General features: G+C 34.4%; 4 protein-coding genes and 1 long non-coding RNA gene across 16 annotated transcripts in view; 1 reads left to right on the top strand and 4 right to left on the bottom strand.

Moving 5' to 3' along the window:
* Positions 1-3,767, bottom strand: part of LOC107600161 (microtubule-associated tumor suppressor 1 homolog A) — a 38,707-nt gene extending 34,940 nt beyond the window's left edge. For 8 of the 9 annotated variants that reach the window (XM_016291985.1, XM_016291982.1, XM_016291980.1 and 5 more), the window contains exon 1: positions 3,690-3,767. The gene's annotated coding sequence lies outside the window, so the exon portion shown is untranslated. Of the gene's footprint in view, positions 1-3,326; positions 3,346-3,689 lie in introns of those variants that run through there. The other variant, XM_016291981.1, reaches the window with a different exon arrangement.
* On the top strand, positions 3,372-6,056 carry LOC107600164 (uncharacterized). Of its 3 annotated transcripts, none has more exons than XR_001610736.1 (3): positions 3,372-3,431; positions 5,719-5,842; positions 5,978-6,056. It is a non-coding gene; the product is annotated as an uncharacterized lncRNA (long non-coding RNA). The 3 variants fall into 3 exon arrangements; XR_001610735.1 differs by having other exon boundaries at positions 3,408-3,487; XR_001610734.1 differs by lacking the exon at positions 3,372-3,431 and adding an exon at positions 3,847-4,130.
* fgl1 (fibrinogen-like 1) lies at positions 5,539-9,243 on the bottom strand. The gene is made up of 7 exons (XM_016291991.1): positions 8,989-9,243; positions 8,675-8,849; positions 8,400-8,559; positions 8,217-8,314; positions 6,426-6,514; positions 5,986-6,173; positions 5,539-5,828 (listed from the first exon to the last, which is right to left on the bottom strand). Exons 1-7 carry the CDS (start codon positions 9,043-9,045, stop codon positions 5,669-5,671), a joined length of 927 nt encoding a protein of 308 aa, XP_016147477.1. The 5' UTR covers positions 9,046-9,243; the 3' UTR covers positions 5,539-5,668.
* A 274-nt stretch (positions 9,244-9,517) lies between these two features.
* Positions 9,518-11,419, bottom strand: LOC107600178 (fibrinogen-like protein 1). The gene is made up of 5 exons (XM_016292003.1): positions 11,151-11,419; positions 10,837-11,011; positions 10,562-10,721; positions 10,384-10,481; positions 9,518-9,549 (listed from the first exon to the last, which is right to left on the bottom strand). Exons 1-5 carry the CDS (start codon positions 11,205-11,207, stop codon positions 9,518-9,520), a joined length of 522 nt encoding a protein of 173 aa, XP_016147489.1. The 5' UTR covers positions 11,208-11,419.
* A 1,471-nt stretch (positions 11,420-12,890) lies between these two features.
* Positions 12,891-17,020, bottom strand: asah1a (N-acylsphingosine amidohydrolase (acid ceramidase) 1a). 2 transcript variants are annotated; one of them, XM_016292007.1, is made up of 14 exons: positions 16,913-17,020; positions 16,742-16,785; positions 16,520-16,610; positions 16,362-16,445; positions 16,184-16,262; positions 15,905-15,979; positions 15,768-15,813; positions 15,307-15,451; positions 14,768-14,822; positions 14,485-14,566; positions 14,083-14,214; positions 13,872-13,995; positions 13,657-13,713; positions 12,891-13,457 (listed from the first exon to the last, which is right to left on the bottom strand). In XM_016292007.1, the coding sequence occupies exons 1-14, from the start codon at positions 16,979-16,981 to the stop codon at positions 13,368-13,370; spliced, it is 1,173 nt and encodes a 390-aa protein (XP_016147493.1). In that variant the 5' UTR covers positions 16,982-17,020; the 3' UTR covers positions 12,891-13,367. The 2 variants fall into 2 exon arrangements, with proteins under 2 accessions (XP_016147493.1, XP_016147492.1); XM_016292006.1 differs by having other exon boundaries at positions 16,742-16,994.
* Between the last annotated feature and the right edge of the window lie 216 nt (positions 17,021-17,236).

The raw sequence follows: 17,236 nt of genomic DNA, 5'->3' as shown, positions 1-17,236 counted from the left end.
AAAAATGTCATAACTGGAGCATTAAATCTGTTTATGGCATAAAAACATAGCACATTGCATAACAAACAAGCTTACACATTTTTTTTTTTACAGCATGTCCATTAGTGTTAACAAAACAAAAATCAATAAAATAAAAATCACACATTCAGATGTATTGTATTAATCAAATTGCATTAACTTTAATTCAGGTCTAAAATATGAATAATTACATCTCTCCTAAATTAAATACCCTCAGCTTGTAACTGTATTATTGTATTTATGCACTTATCTAAATCTTAGCAATTTCAATGCTATCTAAAATCTTTTAAAACACATTAAAAAACGAAAATCGGAAAACCCTCAGAGTCCTACCAGGTATAGCATTATGTCAGTTCAGCACATCCCATTCAGGCTCCTGCAGCACTCGCAGCTCCACATCTCAGGATCAATCCTATTAGTGCTGTGGTAAACACTACACCACACTAAACGCACGTATATAAAGACTGCCAGCTCTAAAATACCCATCAGCCCCAGCAGTCCCTCCTTCAGCACCGCTCCTGGCTTGCAGCAATGGTTTGTCTCATAGGAATGTAGCACAGTCCAGGCTGCTGTCAGCACACTTTTGGGCTGTCCCTGCATACTAAAACACGCCTCTACTCGTACAGCACTCTTCAAGTTCCAGCCTAGGCCATGACTGAACCCACTGCAAAGCCTCAAGGCTAACTTTACAGGGGACAGTGACTGGGTTACCCTATCCTAGACAAGCCCGACGTGAGGGGAGGGGCCAGGGCACGTCAGGCCAAAAGCAGCAATGCTGTTGCTAAGCAGCCAGTAGCATTTTTGAAGGGATTTAGGTATCAGAGGATAAACGAGGAGAAAAACGGGATGTCAGCCATGCAGATATTTTCTACCGTGGAAAACCTCTAATGTAAAACCAAGCATAAATGTTACAAATTTAAAAATGATAAAACAAACATGCATACAAAAGTTAGAAGAATTTAAATGTCATATCTATTTAGAAAAGCAATCCAATTACGCATATTCGACATAGAAAACTGCAACACTTTCTTTGTATTGACAAATGCTTGGCAATACCTTGACTTCCTAAAGTTGCGTAATAGCAGGCATGAGGGGTATTATATCGGTCATTGGGAACAGTACTATTCTTGATTAACCCCTATTTAAAGGTCTTTACACAAGAGTAGGAATCCATAATCTTGGTTAACAAAAGATAACAATAAGTGTTGGACACGAGGCCACAGAGTTACATAATCAAAAAAGAAAATCATTCAACCCATTTTGATTCAGCAAACAATGGACTGTAATTTTTGCTGGCACTCAAACAATAAAATATAAGCTCAAAATTGTATTCAATAATTAAATAACTACTAACTTTATTAAATAACTTTGTAATTGTTATAGACTATTTGGCAAGACATACGCTACCCTTCAAAACGTTAGTCAGTGAAAATTTATTTTGATAGAAATAAACACTTTTATTCAGCAAGAACATGTTAACCTGATCAAAATGTCTGCAAATATAATGCTACATTTATAATGTCATAAGATTTCTATTTCACATAACTGCTGTTCTTTTGAACATTCTATTTATCCTGGAATGTTTTGTACACACAAAAAAACACAACAACAAATAAAAATAAAATTTTTGCAGCACAATTGTTTTCAACAAAGACAATACTAAGAAATCAGAATATTAGAATGATTTCTGAAGGAACATGTGCCAGTGAAGATCTTTACCATCACAGGAATAAATCACATTCTCAAATATATTTAATTAATTATCTTACAATATTACTGTTATTTTGATTAAATAAATGCAGGCTTGGTGAGCACAACATTAAAAAAAAATCTTACCAACCCCAAACTTTATGAACGGCAGTGTATCAGAAACTTTTTGAAAACTTAAGGTCCAGTCATTGTTGCATTTATGCTTGACTTCCTAAAGTTGCGTAATAGCAGGCATGAGGGGTATTATATCGGTCATTGGGAACAGTACTATTCTTGATTAACCCCTATTTAAAGGTCTTTACACAAGAGTAGGAATCCATAATCTTGGTTAACAAAAGATAACAATAAGTGTTGGACACGAGGCCACAGAGTTACATAATCAAAAAAGAAAATCATTCAACCCATTTTGATTCAGCAAACAATGGACTGTAATTTTTGCTGGCACTCAAACAATAAAATATAAGCTCAAAATTGTATTCAATAATTAAATAACTACTAACTTTATTAAATAACTTTGTAATTGTTATAGACTATTTGGCAAGACATACGCTACCCTTCAAAACGTTAGTCAGTGAAAATTTATTTTGATAGAAATAAACACTTTTATTCAGCAAGAACATGTTAACCTGATCAAAATGTCTGCAAATATAATGCTACATTTATAATGTCATAAGATTTCTATTTCACATAACTGCTGTTCTTTTGAACATTCTATTTATCCTGGAATGTTTTGTACACACAAAAAAACACAACAACAAATAAAAATAAAATTTTTGCAGCACAATTGTTTTCAACAAAGACAATACTAAGAAATCAGAATATTAGAATGATTTCTGAAGGAACATGTGCCAGTGAAGATCTTTACCATCACAGGAATAAATCACATTCTCAAATATATTTAATTAATTATCTTACAATATTACTGTTATTTTGATTAAATAAATGCAGGCTTGGTGAGCACAACATTAAAAAAAATCTTACCAACCCCAAACTTTATGAACGGCAGTGTATCAGAAACTTTTTGAAAACTGTAAGGTCAGTCATTGTTGCATTTATGCCATCAACATGCCTTCTTTATCCCCTCACAAACAAAAAAGGTGATAATTTTCCATTGACACTACTCTAAATATAATATATATTTCTAAGCAAATAGAATAAATAACAGAGTTTAAGTAATCTGATAATCCTGCCCCTACAGTATGAGGTCCTAAAGGGCACCTGCACTATAACCTGCTCTGGAATTCAAAGCTTCTGCCCTTTGAGCTTTTCACTGTTTCTGTACACCATATCTGGTCAAGGCATAAAGCACATAAGTCCCACAGTACCATGAACTAATGGTGCATCTGAGCCACATCAAACCAACACGCACTTCAAAATATTCATAGAATACATCATTGCATAGGTTGGTTGACGTCTAAAGCATCTTAAATCACAGTATTCAATCAAAAACAAATCAGGAGACTCAGAACTGTGTTCTCAGAGAAATCTACAGAAATAGAAAAGACTAGAAAAAACTAAAACAAGGTGAAAACCAAGTTAACTGGATTCTTTTAAATCTAGTGACTTTTTCCTGCTGAGCACATGTTTCTCCCTCATACCTCACAATCTATTTCCTGATCGCTGCCTTTAAATTGTCTTGTGCACCTGACAGAAACATCAGAAGCGTGTTTGGGAGCTCTGGCATCTCCGTCTATAAATAACAGGTGGAGTAAACGAAGTTGTAAAGCGAAAGAAAGCAGAAGATGCCCTTCGAATAAATGTACACACACTAAATAAATCATTAAACAGGTGTAAACGTAAACAAAAACCACTGAAGACAATTCACGCGACTCGAGTAACAACACAAACATGCCTCGCGCTACTAAACCAAGGATGAAATGTAAGGTACAAAAGTGCGTTTGTAGAAATGTTAAATATCTACACCGACGTCTCAACTTCTCTAGGTAGCATAGAGAACTTACCCCGCACGTCGCAAGTGAGATAAACTGGGATTCACAGATTTGTCTACCGTTAAAAGCAGCGCGTGCACTGGAAAGGTGAGAGCTCAGGTGAGCTCGCGCTCTCCTTAAATGACGTCACAGCAGGAAAGACACGAGCCGCTACAGCTCACGACCACATATGCACAGGGATTAATGTTTAAGTTAAAGATAACTAAATATTATAACTAAAAAAGCTATAAATAAATGTTGACGGTTGACACTTCCTAGCCTACACTAGGCCTATATCAATAGCTGACAGAATTGAAAGTGAACCCCTTTTGTATCAAATGGTTTTATTAATTTTTAACCAATCGTACACAACAAGTAAAGGTTAATAATTGTTGTTCTGAGGTGAAAATCACTAATGCGGGGCACCGCAGGGGTGTGTTAGTTCACCCATTCTGTTTAATGAGTGTGTTTCAGGTGAGGACAATCATTTTTTTGATTAAATTCTCGGATGATACATCAATACTGAGTTTATTGCATAGGAATATTAGTTGTTTGCAGTACTTTTCAGAAGTTGGTAGATTTGTAAGATGGTGTGATGATAATTTTTTGATTTGAAATGGAACAGAGACTGTTGAAATGATCTTCGACCCTAGATCTGTGGGGGATCATAGTCATGTAATAATAAACGGGAAGTTATTCTGTTGTCTATATGGACGATTTGTTATGTTGGTCTATCTCCCGTCAACAGTCTTGTGTTCTAGACTGCAGCAGAGGTTATATTTTTTGCGAAGGTTAAAAGTATTTGGGGTAAATCAGAGGATTTTATTTCTGTTCTATCAGTCTGTTTTTGAGAGTTTGATAAGATATGGTATTACAGAATGGTGTGGAAATCTGACTGTCCAAAACTTGCTCGACTTGTACAGACTGCTTTAAAAATTGTAGGTTGGGAAGCCAAACGACCTATTCAGGAGATGTATGAGGTATCTGTTTTAAGACAAGCTAAGAAAGTTGTTGCTGATGATACACATATTTTACATGAGAATTTTTATATGTTACCCTCAGGGATACCAATTTTGATGTGTAAATGATATGGCTACAATAATTATTTTGTGCCAGCTGCTGTTAAACTAGTCAACAGAGAAGTGCAAAAATTAGGAGTTTGTTTGGCATATTGTAGCTTTTTAATATATTTGATATGTGTAATTTATTGTGAGTTGTAACGTGTTGTGTGAGTTATGTACTGGCCATGTCATGGTTGTCCAAGATGAATTTCCCAGAAACGGGACAATAAAGTATATTCTAATATTCTAATTCTATATATAATAGGCTATCTTTATAATAATAATAATAATAATCTACTATAAAAACTCTACTACGTTTGTCAGTGTGTCAGTGTTAGAAGAGTTTAAAAAAAATACAACCTTCAACATTTTTTTAATTTAATTTTTTAAAAATTATTATATAGAGGTTATCTTTAACTTAAACTTCAACCCTATACATTTTTTTTTTTATTGAATGTAATGTAATGTTTTAAATAAAATTTTATTTTCTACATTAAAACAGCTCTATAAATACTCTGTCGGTTTTCTAAATACCCTGATATTGATGGTGTTTGCACTTTCTGTAAAACTTTGAATGATATATTTACTACTGGATGTCAATTATTAGCTACAATAACCTTGACAGACCTTGACAGGTATTGCTATAAATTATGACAACATCATTTAGGATTCTATATTCAATACATTTTTAAAAAATGCCATTTTAATAAAACTTTCCTCTTTAATTCTGATTTATTTCTTAATTATTATTAATATTAACTAAGAAATTAATCAAATTAAAAATACTATGATGGAAAACACAAGGATGGAGCAAGGATATTTTGAGAACTTTATTGTGCTACATGCAGGAGAAGAGCTTTTTTAACTACATATGTAAATACTTAAGAGTTGGACTACTAAACTGGACTACAATGTAATTTGTCTTCATGGTTTAGATATCAGATCCATGAATTAAACATCATTAGGCTCAAAACTGGCTGGTCTGATCTTCATCTGCACAGATTTGAGGGAGTACCACCAGCCATGCCAGGGGTACCACACTATTCCTTCATCAGTGACTGCGCTGTAGGGGCCTCTGTGGTAGAATCCATTCAGATTGGCAGAGTGACATCTAGAGGAATACAGGTGAAACAACATACAAAACATATTGGACGCCTTTTGGTTGTCAAATGTTCATAGTTAATGTAATGAAGAACTGCTTTCATACATGTTGTAGTTGTCATTATAACTGGAATGTGAAAAGCTCTGTCATTGTTACAGATGCAGACCTGTTAAACCACCAGCCACCCTTGTCCTCCTGAGCACAACTGCGATCATAGCGGTCATTATCTCTGTCTCGTGTGCTGAACTTCATTCCCTGATGGCTGGCCCACCACTGAACCTCAGGATGATAACTGCCAGAGAGAGCGTCCCCTGCGTTTCCTGTGTATACGCCAAACTGGAGCTGGTAATGGTTCTGAGAAGACAAATGGGATCGTTTAAAACATTAACTAAATAAACAGATATTATACCATTCAGGTCAAATGAAATTTATAAATTGTGATATTGTGTAACACTTCTTTTTGTTCTTAATGGAAACAGAATACAGTTATACACCCCGCTGTACTGATCTATTAGGAACTTCACATGCCACCTGTTGGTTCATAATGGGCACAGTATATTTATCCACACATAATTTATCATATTATGAAGAGATTAATAAAAAGACCTGTTCATTATCCACTTTGAACGTTTTGTACACTGCAAAACGGTGGCTGCCCTCAAAGTCTTCCAGATTGATTCTCAAGGTGTAATCGTCTGCGCAACAGAAGGTGTTTTATTAAAATATGTGCAAAATATAATATAATATACATTCTTCAAACTGCTTGTCCTATGTAGGGTCACATAATATAATATAATATAATATAATATAATATAATATAATAATATCCATCTATAATATCCATCTATTCTTCAAATGTAGGGTTGCGGATAATATACAGGTGCATCTCAAAAAATTAGAATATCGTGAAAAAGTTGTTTTTTTTGTAACTTATTTCAAAAAGTGAAATTTTCATATATTCTAAATTCATTACATGTAAAGTAAAACATTTCAAAAGTTTTTTTGTTCTAATTTTGATGATTAGAGCTTACAGCTCATGAAAGTTTTTAAAAATTAAAACAAAAAAACTTTTGAAATGTTTAACTTTTCAATTTTTTGTTTTAATTTACATGTAATAAAGCTAGAATATATGAAAGTTTCACTTTTGGAAATAAAATATTAAAAATTTTTTAGATGCACCTGTATATACATATAATTATGGCCTATTATGACATATTTATTTCAGTTTAAGCTAAGAAAGTTGTTGCTGATGATACACATATTTTACATGAGAATGTTTATATGTTACCCTCAGGGAGACGATTGAGGATTTTGATGTGTAAATCATATGGCTACAATAATTCTTTTGTGCCAACTGCTGTTAAACTATTCAACAGAGAAGTGCAAAAATGAGGAGTTTGTTTGGCATATTGTAGCTTTTTAATATATTTGATATGTGTAATTTATTGTGAGTTGTAACGTGTTGTGTGAGTTATGTACTGGCCATGTCATGGTTGTCCAAGATGAATTTCCCAGAAACGGGACAATAAAGTATATTCTAATTCTATATATAATAGGCTATCTTTATAATAATAATAATAATAATCTACTATAAAAACTCTACTACATTTGTCAGTGTGTCAGTGTTAGAAGAGTTTAAAAAAAATACAACCTTCAACATTTTTTTATTTAATTCTTTAAAAATTATTATATAGAGGTTATCTTTAACTTAAACTTCAACCCTATACATTTTTGAATTTTTTTTAATATAAAATGTAAATGTAATGTAATGTTTTAAATTTTATTTTCTACATTAAAACAGCTCTATAAATACTCTGTCGGTTTTCTAAATACCCTGATATTGATGGTGTTTGCACTTTCTGTAGAACTTTGAATGATATATTTACTTCTGGATGTTAATTATTAGCTACAATAACCTTGACAGACCTTGACAGGTATTGCTATAAATTATGACAACATCATTTAGTATTCTATATTCAATACATTTTTAAAAAATGCAATTTTAATAAAACTTTCCTCTTTAATTCTGATTTATTTCTTAATTATTATTAATATTAACTAAGAAATTAATCAAATTAAAAATACTATGATGGAAAACACAAGGATGGAGCAAGGATATTTGGAGAACTTTATTGTGCTACATGCAGGAGAAGAGCTTTTTTAACTACATATGTAAATACTTAAGAGTTGGACTACTAAGAAAAACTTTTGAAATGTTTTACTTTTCAATTTTTTGTTTTAATTTACATGTAATAAAGCTAGAATATATGAAAGTTTCACTTTTGGAAATAAAATATTAAAAATTTTTTAGATGCACCTGTATATACATATAATTATGGCCTATTATGACATATTTATTTCAGTTTACATGCATTTTAGATACATAGATTTGCTCACCTTGAGATGTCAGATAATGCAGATTATCATTCCCTAACCAGAACTCTCCATTAGCGGACTTCATGTCACCAAATCCTATTTTATAATCATTCCAATCTCTAAACATGAACATGGAGACATCATGTTTCATTTATTAATCAGTAGAAATCTCTTCTCACATCAATGAAATAGAGTTTTCTGTACCTGTCAAATGACTGACTGCCATCTGAGCGTCTCTGGAAGACTGTCCATCCACCCCCCTCTGTCATATCGCAGTACACTCTGATCCGGGCTAGATTTAGCAGTGGTTTAATCATGTAAAACCCACTCTGAGTGCTGCCATTTTTGAAGATCTGAGCACAGTCTGTTTGTGGCAGATTGATTTTTGTTAGTATTACATTGTGCTGTTATAATCAGACAAGTATAACATATTTACACAATGAATACTACATCTTAAGAAAATAATATAGAGCTTTGACCCATGTACTGTTTGTCTCCCATGTCATAAAATGAGCCCGCTTTTAGGGAATGTTCATCCATCTGGTTGTGATTCATTAATCGTTGAATAAGTTGCTGTTGCTTTGTCTGGCGAAGTTCCAAACTCTTCAACTCCGCTCGAAGACGCTGTATCTCATCTTCACATTCGTCAGGAGTCTAAACACACAACACACAGAATGACTACTGTAAACTCAACATACAAATAAAGTATAAACACACTGTTTCATTTAGGTGTAACTAAATGTAATTTAAACACATAAGAAAGAAGCAAAATTAATTTTAAGACAATACTTACAGAGTCTGACAAATCCAGAGTAGTACAAAGTATCCAAATGATGAGCAAAACTGACATTGTAGATGTACTTATTTGATGCTGTATTTAAAGATAAAAGATTGTAAACCAAGTGATGCAGTGTGCAATTTAAGCACTAAAGAACAACCACAATCTCAGCAGCTTGTACAGATGCTTCTGAGGTCTGTTCTGGTGCCTGACAAAGTTTCCTGTGGTTGGATGTGCACTACTTTGAGCTGAGTCACTCTGGATCAAAACAGATGTGCAGATAACTACAAACAGCTCCCGAGACGTCACAAAGAAGACTGAAAATCTTCTGTAAATTAATAAAAAATTGAGACATCTGATCTCAATCCTTAAATCTGTTCAAGTAAAATTGAAGTAAAACAAATGAATGGTCCTTAAAGTTTAGATGTTTTTTACATAAAAAAAAAAAAGTATTCTCTGTAATTTACATTGATGCACACATTTAATTCTCTGTAAATCTAAAACACATGCATATTTGTTTACAAAATAAATAGAACAATCCTTATTAAAGAATGTCTGATATGCAGGGACGAATACCTGATTTGAAACACCCATAAAAACAAAATGGGAAAAACATGTGTGAGGCACACTGATCCTTAAGAGAGAGAGAGAGAGAGAGAGAGAGAGAGAGAGAGAGAGACTTTTCATTCCAAAAGTAAAACCATTAAAAGAATAATTTATCTTGCAGAAGATAGACATGCATATGCACAACAAATAAAAGAAACCTGCTGCAATTAGTTTTCTACTTAAATTTAAATCAAGCAGAGGCATACTGTAGCAATAAGGCAGGCAAGGCAGGCAATTGCCTGGGGCCCCGCATTTTGAGGGCCGCTCCAAGGGCTGATCATTTAAATAATCTGAAATGTTAATATTAACAAAGTGTCTATTTAAACTAAGTGCAATAGTCCACCTCGTTGGCAGAAGCTATTTACACTAACTCCGCCCACCAATTACTGGTTGAGATAAACAAAATTACACAGAAGTCTAGGGCCCCCAGAATTCTAGGATCGACACTGCTTCTGGGGGTCCTACGCAAAACTGTGTCGGTGGTGGAGTGGGGTATGAGTGGTTATAATTTAATGAATGAAACGCTTTTGTCCATGTTTCACTCCATCATTCATGTTTTCATAATCGCTGGCCAAATTAAAAAACGAAACTAAAATTAAATTATCTTTGAGAGCAAGGGGGCCCGTTTCGGGGGCCCTACGCAGCTTCCGTATTTTGCGTATAGGGAGGATCGGCTCTGCCCAGAACCAGAAGTCTAGGATCGGCACTGGTTTTTTAGATGCACCTGTATATACATATAATTATGGCCTATTATGACATATTTATTTCAGTTTACATGCATTTTAGATACATAGATTTGCTCACCTTGAGATGTCAGATAATGCAGATTATCATTCCCTAACCAGAACTCTCCATTAGCGGACTTCATGTCACCAAATCCTATTTTATAATCATTCCAATCTCTAAAAATGAAAATCAAAAAATCACGTTTCATTCATTTATCAGTATGCATCTCTTCTCACAACAATAGAGTTTTCTTTACCTGTCAAATGACTGACTGCCATCTGAGCGTCTCTGGAAGACTGTCCATCCACCCCCCTCTGTCATATCGCAGTACACTCTGATCCGGGCTAGATTTAGCAGTGGTTTAATCATGTAAAACCCACTCTGAGTGCTGCCATTTTTGAAGATCTGAGCACAGTCTGTTTGTGGCAGATTGATTTTTGTTAGTATTACATTGTGCTGTTATAATCAGACAAGTATAACATATTTACACAATGAATACTACATCTTAAGAAAATAATATAGAGCTTTGACCCATGTACTGTTTGTCTCCCATGTCATAAAATGAGCCCGCTTTTAGGGAATGTTCATCCATCTGGTTGTGATTCATTAATCGTTGAATAAGTTGCTGTTGCTTTGTCTGGCGAAGTTCCAAACTCTTCAACTCCGCTCGAAGACGCTGTATCTCATCTTCACATTCGTCAGGAGTCTAAACACACAACACACAGAATGACTACTGTAAACTCAACATACAAATAAAGTATAAACACACTGTTTCATTTAGGTGTAACTAAATGTAATTTAAACACATAAGAAAGAAGCAAAATTAATTTTAAGACAATACTTACAGAGTCTGACAAATCCAGAGTAGTACAAAGTATCCAAATGATGAGCAAAACTGACATTGTAGATGTACTTATTTGATGCTGTATTTAAAGATAAAAGATTGTAAACCAAGTGATGCAGTGTGCAATTTAAGCACTAAAGAACAACCACAATCTCAGCAGCTTGTACAGATGCTTCTGAGGTCTGTTCTGGTGCCTGACAAAGTTTCCTGTGGTTGGATGTGCACTACTTTGAGCTGAGTCACTCTGGATCAAAACAGATGTGCAGATAACTACAAACAGCTCCCGAGACGTCACAAAGAAGACTGAAAATCTTCTGTAAATTAATAAAAAATTGAGACATCTGATCTCAATCCTTAAATCTGTTCAAGTAAAATTGAAGTAAAACAAATGAATGGTCCTTAAAGTTTAGATGTTTTTTACATAAAAAAAAAAAAGTATTCTCTGTAATTTACATTGATGCACACATTTAATTCTCTGTAAATCTAAAACACATGCATATTTGTTTACAAAATAAATAGAACAATCCTTATTAAAGAATGTCTGATATGCAGGGACGAATACCTGATTTGAAACACCCATAAAAACAAAATGGGAAAAACATGTGTGAGGCACACTGATCCTTAAGAGAGAGAGAGAGAGAGAGAGAGAGAGAGAGAGAGAGAGAGAGGGAGTTTCATTCCAAAAGTAAAACCATTAAAAGAATAATTTATCTTGCAGAAGATAGACATGCATATGCACAACAAATAAAAGAAACCTGCTGCAATTAGTTTTCTACTTAAATTTAAATCAAGCAGAGGCATACTGTAGCAATAAGGCAGGCAAGGCAGGCAATTGCCTGGGGCCCCGCATTTTGAGGGCCGCTCCAAGGGCTGATCATTTAAATAATCTGAAATGTTAATATTAACAAAGTGTCTATTTAAACTAAGTGCAATAGTCCACCTCGTTGGCAGAAGCTATTTACACTAACTCCGCCCACCAATTACTGGTTGAGATAAACAAAATTACACAGAAGTCTAGGGCCCCCAGAATTCTAGGATCGGCACTGCTTCTGGGGGTCCTACGCAAAACTGTGTCGGTGGTGGAGTGGGGTATGAGTGGTTATAATTTAATGAATGAAACGCTTTTGTCCATGTTTCACTCCACCATTCATGTTTTCATAATCGCTGGCCAAATTAAAAAACGAAACTAAAATTAAATTATCTTTGAGAGCAAGGGGGCCCGTTTCGGGGGCCCTACGCAGCTTCCGTATTTTGCGTATAGGGAGGATCGGCTCTGCCCAGAACCAGAAGTCTAGGATCGGCACTGGTTGTAGCCCTTCTAGCCACAACCGAGGGAAGTTTGCGAGTGAAGGGCATAAAAAATGGACTGGAACTTATAGCTGCTGTAAATGGGGAAAAATGTCCACTTACCAAGATTTGGGCTAAGCCCCAAAAGTTTACAATGTATATTATATAATTATTTCTCTAGGTAACTAATACCTATATTTTAACAAAAATGGCCTTATTGATACATTTTGGCTGGGGCCACCACTTAATGTAAGTTTGCCTCTGAAATCAAGCATAGGCCTACTGTTCCGGGTCTCAGGGAATAAACTTACCTGAATGACTAATAGGAATATACTGAATGTATTAACATTTAGCTACAAAAGTAGACCACCAACAAAGAGACATTGTAACTGGACTGCATCAGTTTAATAATTGTAGGTGTAAAAAGGATTAAAATTACACACATCAAATTCAGTTTAGCCTTTGTTGATGAAACATTTTATTATTGTTTGTAACTCGTAATACCTCCACTTACACATTCAACACAGTGCCAGAAAGAGACACATAAAATGCCAGTATAAATTACAAAAATACTTTTCAGCATCATTACCATGGATTTCAGAAAAATTGATTTCCTTATACCATCAAAATATTAAAGAAAAAGGCAACACTCAAAGACAATATATAAAAAAACATTTCCATTTAAAATGTGCGGTTATTCAGAGTCTGTTATGCAAAAGAAACAGTTATACTTTTGCACAATTGCACAAATGTTGCAGTGGTAAAGCAGTTACAACAGACATGTCCATGTGAAGAGATATGTGCAAGTTCAGAGATAGAATTGCAACCATTATGATTTTTAAGATCCTCCTTTTCTTATACACTGCCCTGTAATGACAGATATCCAGAACAGTATTTCATATGCATTAGTTAATTCAGATTTGATGGCAGATCACCATGGCGTACATGGATTTGGACAATCTCTGATATAAGACTCCAGAGATCCAGTAGACACTTCCATCAGTGACGTGTAGGTTGTCAACTGTAAAGACAGGACAGAAAATGGCTTCATTATTATATGACATTAGACCAGATACAGAAATGTGATCAAACAACCTTTTTTTTCTCTCCGTCGCAAAAATAGTGAAAGAAAGAACAATGAATTAAAAAAATTTACCAAATACAAGTATGATATATGTAAGTGTAAGGCTGTTGTTAATTCAACTGAAAGGAAGACTTACTTTATTAAGAACCGGTTTTGTAGACAGAACATCATATATTGATGCCAGAGAAATATTCTGTGGAAATTACAATTTGTTATCTTCTATAAACCATCTTCATGAACAATTAGTTACTAAATATGCACATTATTTTAAAAGCACTTAAAAACTAATTAACCTATTCTCTTAATTACTACTACATAGCCGTTTTATTTCGAACACAAAATGCCACATACCGCTTGTGTGGTTTGATTCATGCACTTCATTGCAGGTGTTCTGCGGTCATCAAATATCATAGGCTTTTCCCAGTGATCATAGTTTGTTTCCAGGACGTACCATCTCCCAAGCTTCATATAAAGTCTTTAACATCATTAACAACAAATTTTAGGGCAGTTTAAAACATTGCAGACAGAAATTTGGTACTTCTGTGTGATATGATTTACTCACTCCCATATGTCTAATGTGTTTATTCTCGTCCTGGTTATCACACAACCCTGACCCGTTCGGTTACCACCCAAGATGAAGTAAGCTGGTGCAAGCAGTTTCGTCAGAGAGAGCTGGCCTTTGGCATCCTCATAACTGCAAGAAAAAAAGACTGATGAGTACTCGTGTCCTCTTGTCACAAGAGTATCAAATATTGTCACAAATATTAATATTTTTAAAATAAAAATCTAATTTTTTTTAATCTACACATGGTGCCTTTTTCAGAGTGCGAAGGTTACTACTTTAGCTGATGAAAGCTATTTTTAAATTATTACAAAAAAAGTGTGCGAGTGAGAACTATGTGGTCATGACAGAGAAATAAGGAAGTTGTGCTTTCATGTTACGCTAGTGTGGTGTTGTTTTTACCTGGTAGCATTTTCCAGAACTTTCCGAGTGAGAAAACCCATCCACATTCCATCTCTCTTGCCAAAAATCCATTCCAGAATCCCTGTGAGAATTTATGATGTTATCTAATCAGTCAACCATCAAAAACATCTAGTTGCACCCATGATTTGTAGCTAATGTTTAGAAGAAATAAATATGTAGTGTTGTGTAGTGTTAGTTCTTCACAAACTTTAAACATTAAAATAACTGTTTATATACCCGTCACTTACATTTCATTTGTCATAATCATTTAAAAAAATCTTACCTACATAACCCCCATCAAGGTTGAAACGCTCATTCGTTGTTAGACTGAATTCACCCTAAACAAGTAAAACAATTATTTGTTTTACATTTACACAAAAAAGAAGCATAACTGAAACTTTACTTGAAGGGGTGTGCATAAGACTGACATGACACCTTCATAATCATGACATGACACATGTCATGAATATGAAGGTTTTTTATGCATGTTTATGACAACTGTCATTAAGTGTCATTCGCTCAGTTATGTCATTTTTAATGCAAAGATGACATTGTTTGAGATGTCTTTGTTATGGGCTATGGTTGGGGTAAGGGTAGGGATAGGGTTAGGTTAGGGTTAGGTCAAATAATGTCATATTTGCATTAAAAATTACATAACTGAGCGAATGACACTTAATGACAGTTGTCATAAACATGCATAAAACCTCCTTCATATTCATGACATGTGTCATGTCATGATTATGAAAGTGTCATGTCAGTCTTATGCACACCCCTTCAAGTAAAGTGTTACCGCATCATTTTTTAAAATCTTTATTCACTTACAGGTCTAATTCCAGTGAGCATGCCAACATATCCAGCAAAGTTTGTGGATTTAAAGACGGTTTTGTTGCCTCTTTGGAAATTGAAATTCACCACAAGAGGCTTAAGCTTCTCTGTTAAAGTCCATGTTTTATTCTGTCGATCCCACCTTTATGAAAAACACATCATTCTTATGACATGATATAAAGTGAGTATGCACGTACATCCAAAAATGTCTTGGCCAGGTGCAAGATCAAAAGGTACATCAAATAATAGGAAAAAAGATCTGCACACGGTTATCCTCCCTTTATTCAAAAAAAGTTAAAAGTGGCAACGTTTCGGTCAAAGACCTTCGTCAGGCAAAAAAAAGACCTTGCCTAATGAAGGTCTTTGACCGAAACGTTGCCTCTAGGGAGAGTAACAGTGTGCAGATCTTTTTTCCTATTATTTGCCAAAAAAAAAGTTAAATAAAATAAAAATCCTACCCCATAAACAGTCCAAAGTCCAAATTCCGGCCATGGTAAATATTTCCTAGAAAGAAAGAAAAAATCTATGTAATAAAATGTTTATTAAAATTAAATTTGATTTAAAACATTATGCAAACTGATATATATTTTCTCACCATTAAAGTCTTCTGCAACAATTGATGTGCAAACAGTAAAAACCTCATAAAAGATATTGAACAGCGTAATTTCACCTAGAGGGACACATAAAATAAATGTACAAAAATATAAAAATGATAAATTACAGTTGCGATACCTTTTTAAAGAAATGGGGACAATTAAGGAGCTAGTTTGAGATTTAATTTTATTAGATTGCTTGCATTGACCATAATTATTATTTAACAAATAAAATGTAAACGACAACAAAATCAAAAACAATCAAAAGTGAAAAATCTCACCTAGAGGGATGCCAGAAACCGCTGCTATTCCCTTGATTTCATCACTGAAAGGTTGTGGAAGTGTATCCACAATCAAAGGCTGTAAAACAGCGAGGACATAAATCACAGCAAAATAATAAGACACCAAAAAATATACTATCAAAATATTCAAAATGCATCCATACATTTAATTGCTTACCAGCTCCTCGTCTACTAAATCAACAAGTTTTCCATCAAAAAAGCCCTTGGCCAGGTCTTTTATTGTTTGTACCATTGTGATCAACTGTAATGCAACATGATTATTGTTAAAAACAATCAAAGCCTTTAAGAGACATGCACATTATTAAAGAGTTGTACCTCTGTGTTTTTATCTTTGATCACTTGCGTCCATCTCTCACTAGGAGGTAAATCGAGATTAACAGTGTACCAGGTCACATTACCTTTAAACCTAGATAAACCAAACAAGAAGATGAACGTGTTATTATAATCAACATATGAGCTCCACATAGTCCAGAGCACAGAGCATGTGGAATGTAGGAGCACATCAGATTGGATATTTGAAGAGAGTAACAGCAGTACGTTGGTCCTTTAGGTGGATACATTCCACTTCTGCAATCCTCCAGCTGCAAATACAGACAGTAATGAGTAACGCGTGACAGCAGCTCGAAGTGAAACAGCTCACAATACAGCCTGATACACTTTATAATGAAGAACAGATCACTCTGGTGCAGGAACCGCATTTATTCTTACCCCTCGAACAAACTGTGAGAAAAGAAATAAAGATGTAACAATAATGTCATGAACTGACATTGGCTTCATTGTCGAAGTTTTCTAAACGTTCAGTCATTCCCTGCGGAAATAAACTACAAGACGGAATGTACCATAATGTAAGGGGTGCTGAGATACAGTATATGTATGCATTATTTTTAAGGAAAGGTTAAAATATGTTTTTCTTATTCTAAATATTAATTAACATAATATGATTGCATAGATTAACTGTTATTTAGTTGGAATTTTTTGGTTGTGCTTGTTTGTGAGTACACCCACAACACGACCCCCCCCCCCCCCCTTTTT

Source organism: Sinocyclocheilus grahami, unplaced genomic scaffold (genome assembly GCF_001515645.1).
Source record: "Sinocyclocheilus grahami isolate Dianchi unplaced genomic scaffold, SAMN03320097.WGS_v1.1 scaffold279.1, whole genome shotgun sequence".
Taxonomy (NCBI): Eukaryota; Metazoa; Chordata; class Actinopteri; order Cypriniformes; family Cyprinidae; genus Sinocyclocheilus; species Sinocyclocheilus grahami.
The sequence above is the reverse complement of the archived record's forward strand: the minus strand, read 5'-3'. Positions and strand labels throughout refer to the sequence as shown.

What these genes read in the sequence shown, in the direction of transcription:
- fgl1 (XM_016291991.1), bottom strand. Translation starts at nt 9,045, where the DNA reads ATGTCAGTTTTGCTCATCATTTGGATACTTTGTACTACTCTGGATTTG. An exon ending in CTCTGGATTTGTCAGACTCT is followed by an intron (nt 8,850 to 8,988) that starts GTAAGTATTGTC and finishes TTGTGTGTTTAG; the next exon opens with ACTCCTGACGAATGTGAAGA. An exon ending in GGCAGTCAGTCATTTGACAG is followed by an intron (nt 8,315 to 8,399) that starts GTACAGAAAACT and finishes GTTCATGTTTAG; the next exon opens with AGATTGGAATGATTATAAAA.
- LOC107600178 (XM_016292003.1), bottom strand. Translation starts at nt 11,207, where the DNA reads ATGTCAGTTTTGCTCATCATTTGGATACTTTGTACTACTCTGGATTTG. An exon ending in GGGAGACAAACAGTACATGG is followed by an intron (nt 10,722 to 10,836) that starts GTCAAAGCTCTA and finishes TGCCACAAACAG; the next exon opens with ACTGTGCTCAGATCTTCAAA. An exon ending in GCATTATCTGACATCTCAAG is followed by an intron (nt 9,550 to 10,383) that starts GTGAGCAAATCT and finishes GTTTCAAATCAG; the next exon opens with GTATTCGTCCCTGCATATCA.
- asah1a (XM_016292006.1), bottom strand. Translation starts at nt 16,902, where the DNA reads ATGCGGTTCCTGCACCAGAGTGATCTGTTCTTCATTATAAAGTGTATC. An exon ending in TGCTCACTGGAATTAGACCT is followed by an intron (nt 14,823 to 15,306) that starts GTAAGTGAATAA and finishes TTACTTGTTTAG; the next exon opens with GGTGAATTCAGTCTAACAAC. An exon ending in AACACATTAGACATATGGGA is followed by an intron (nt 13,996 to 14,082) that starts GTGAGTAAATCA and finishes ATGATGTTAAAG; the next exon opens with ACTTTATATGAAGCTTGGGA.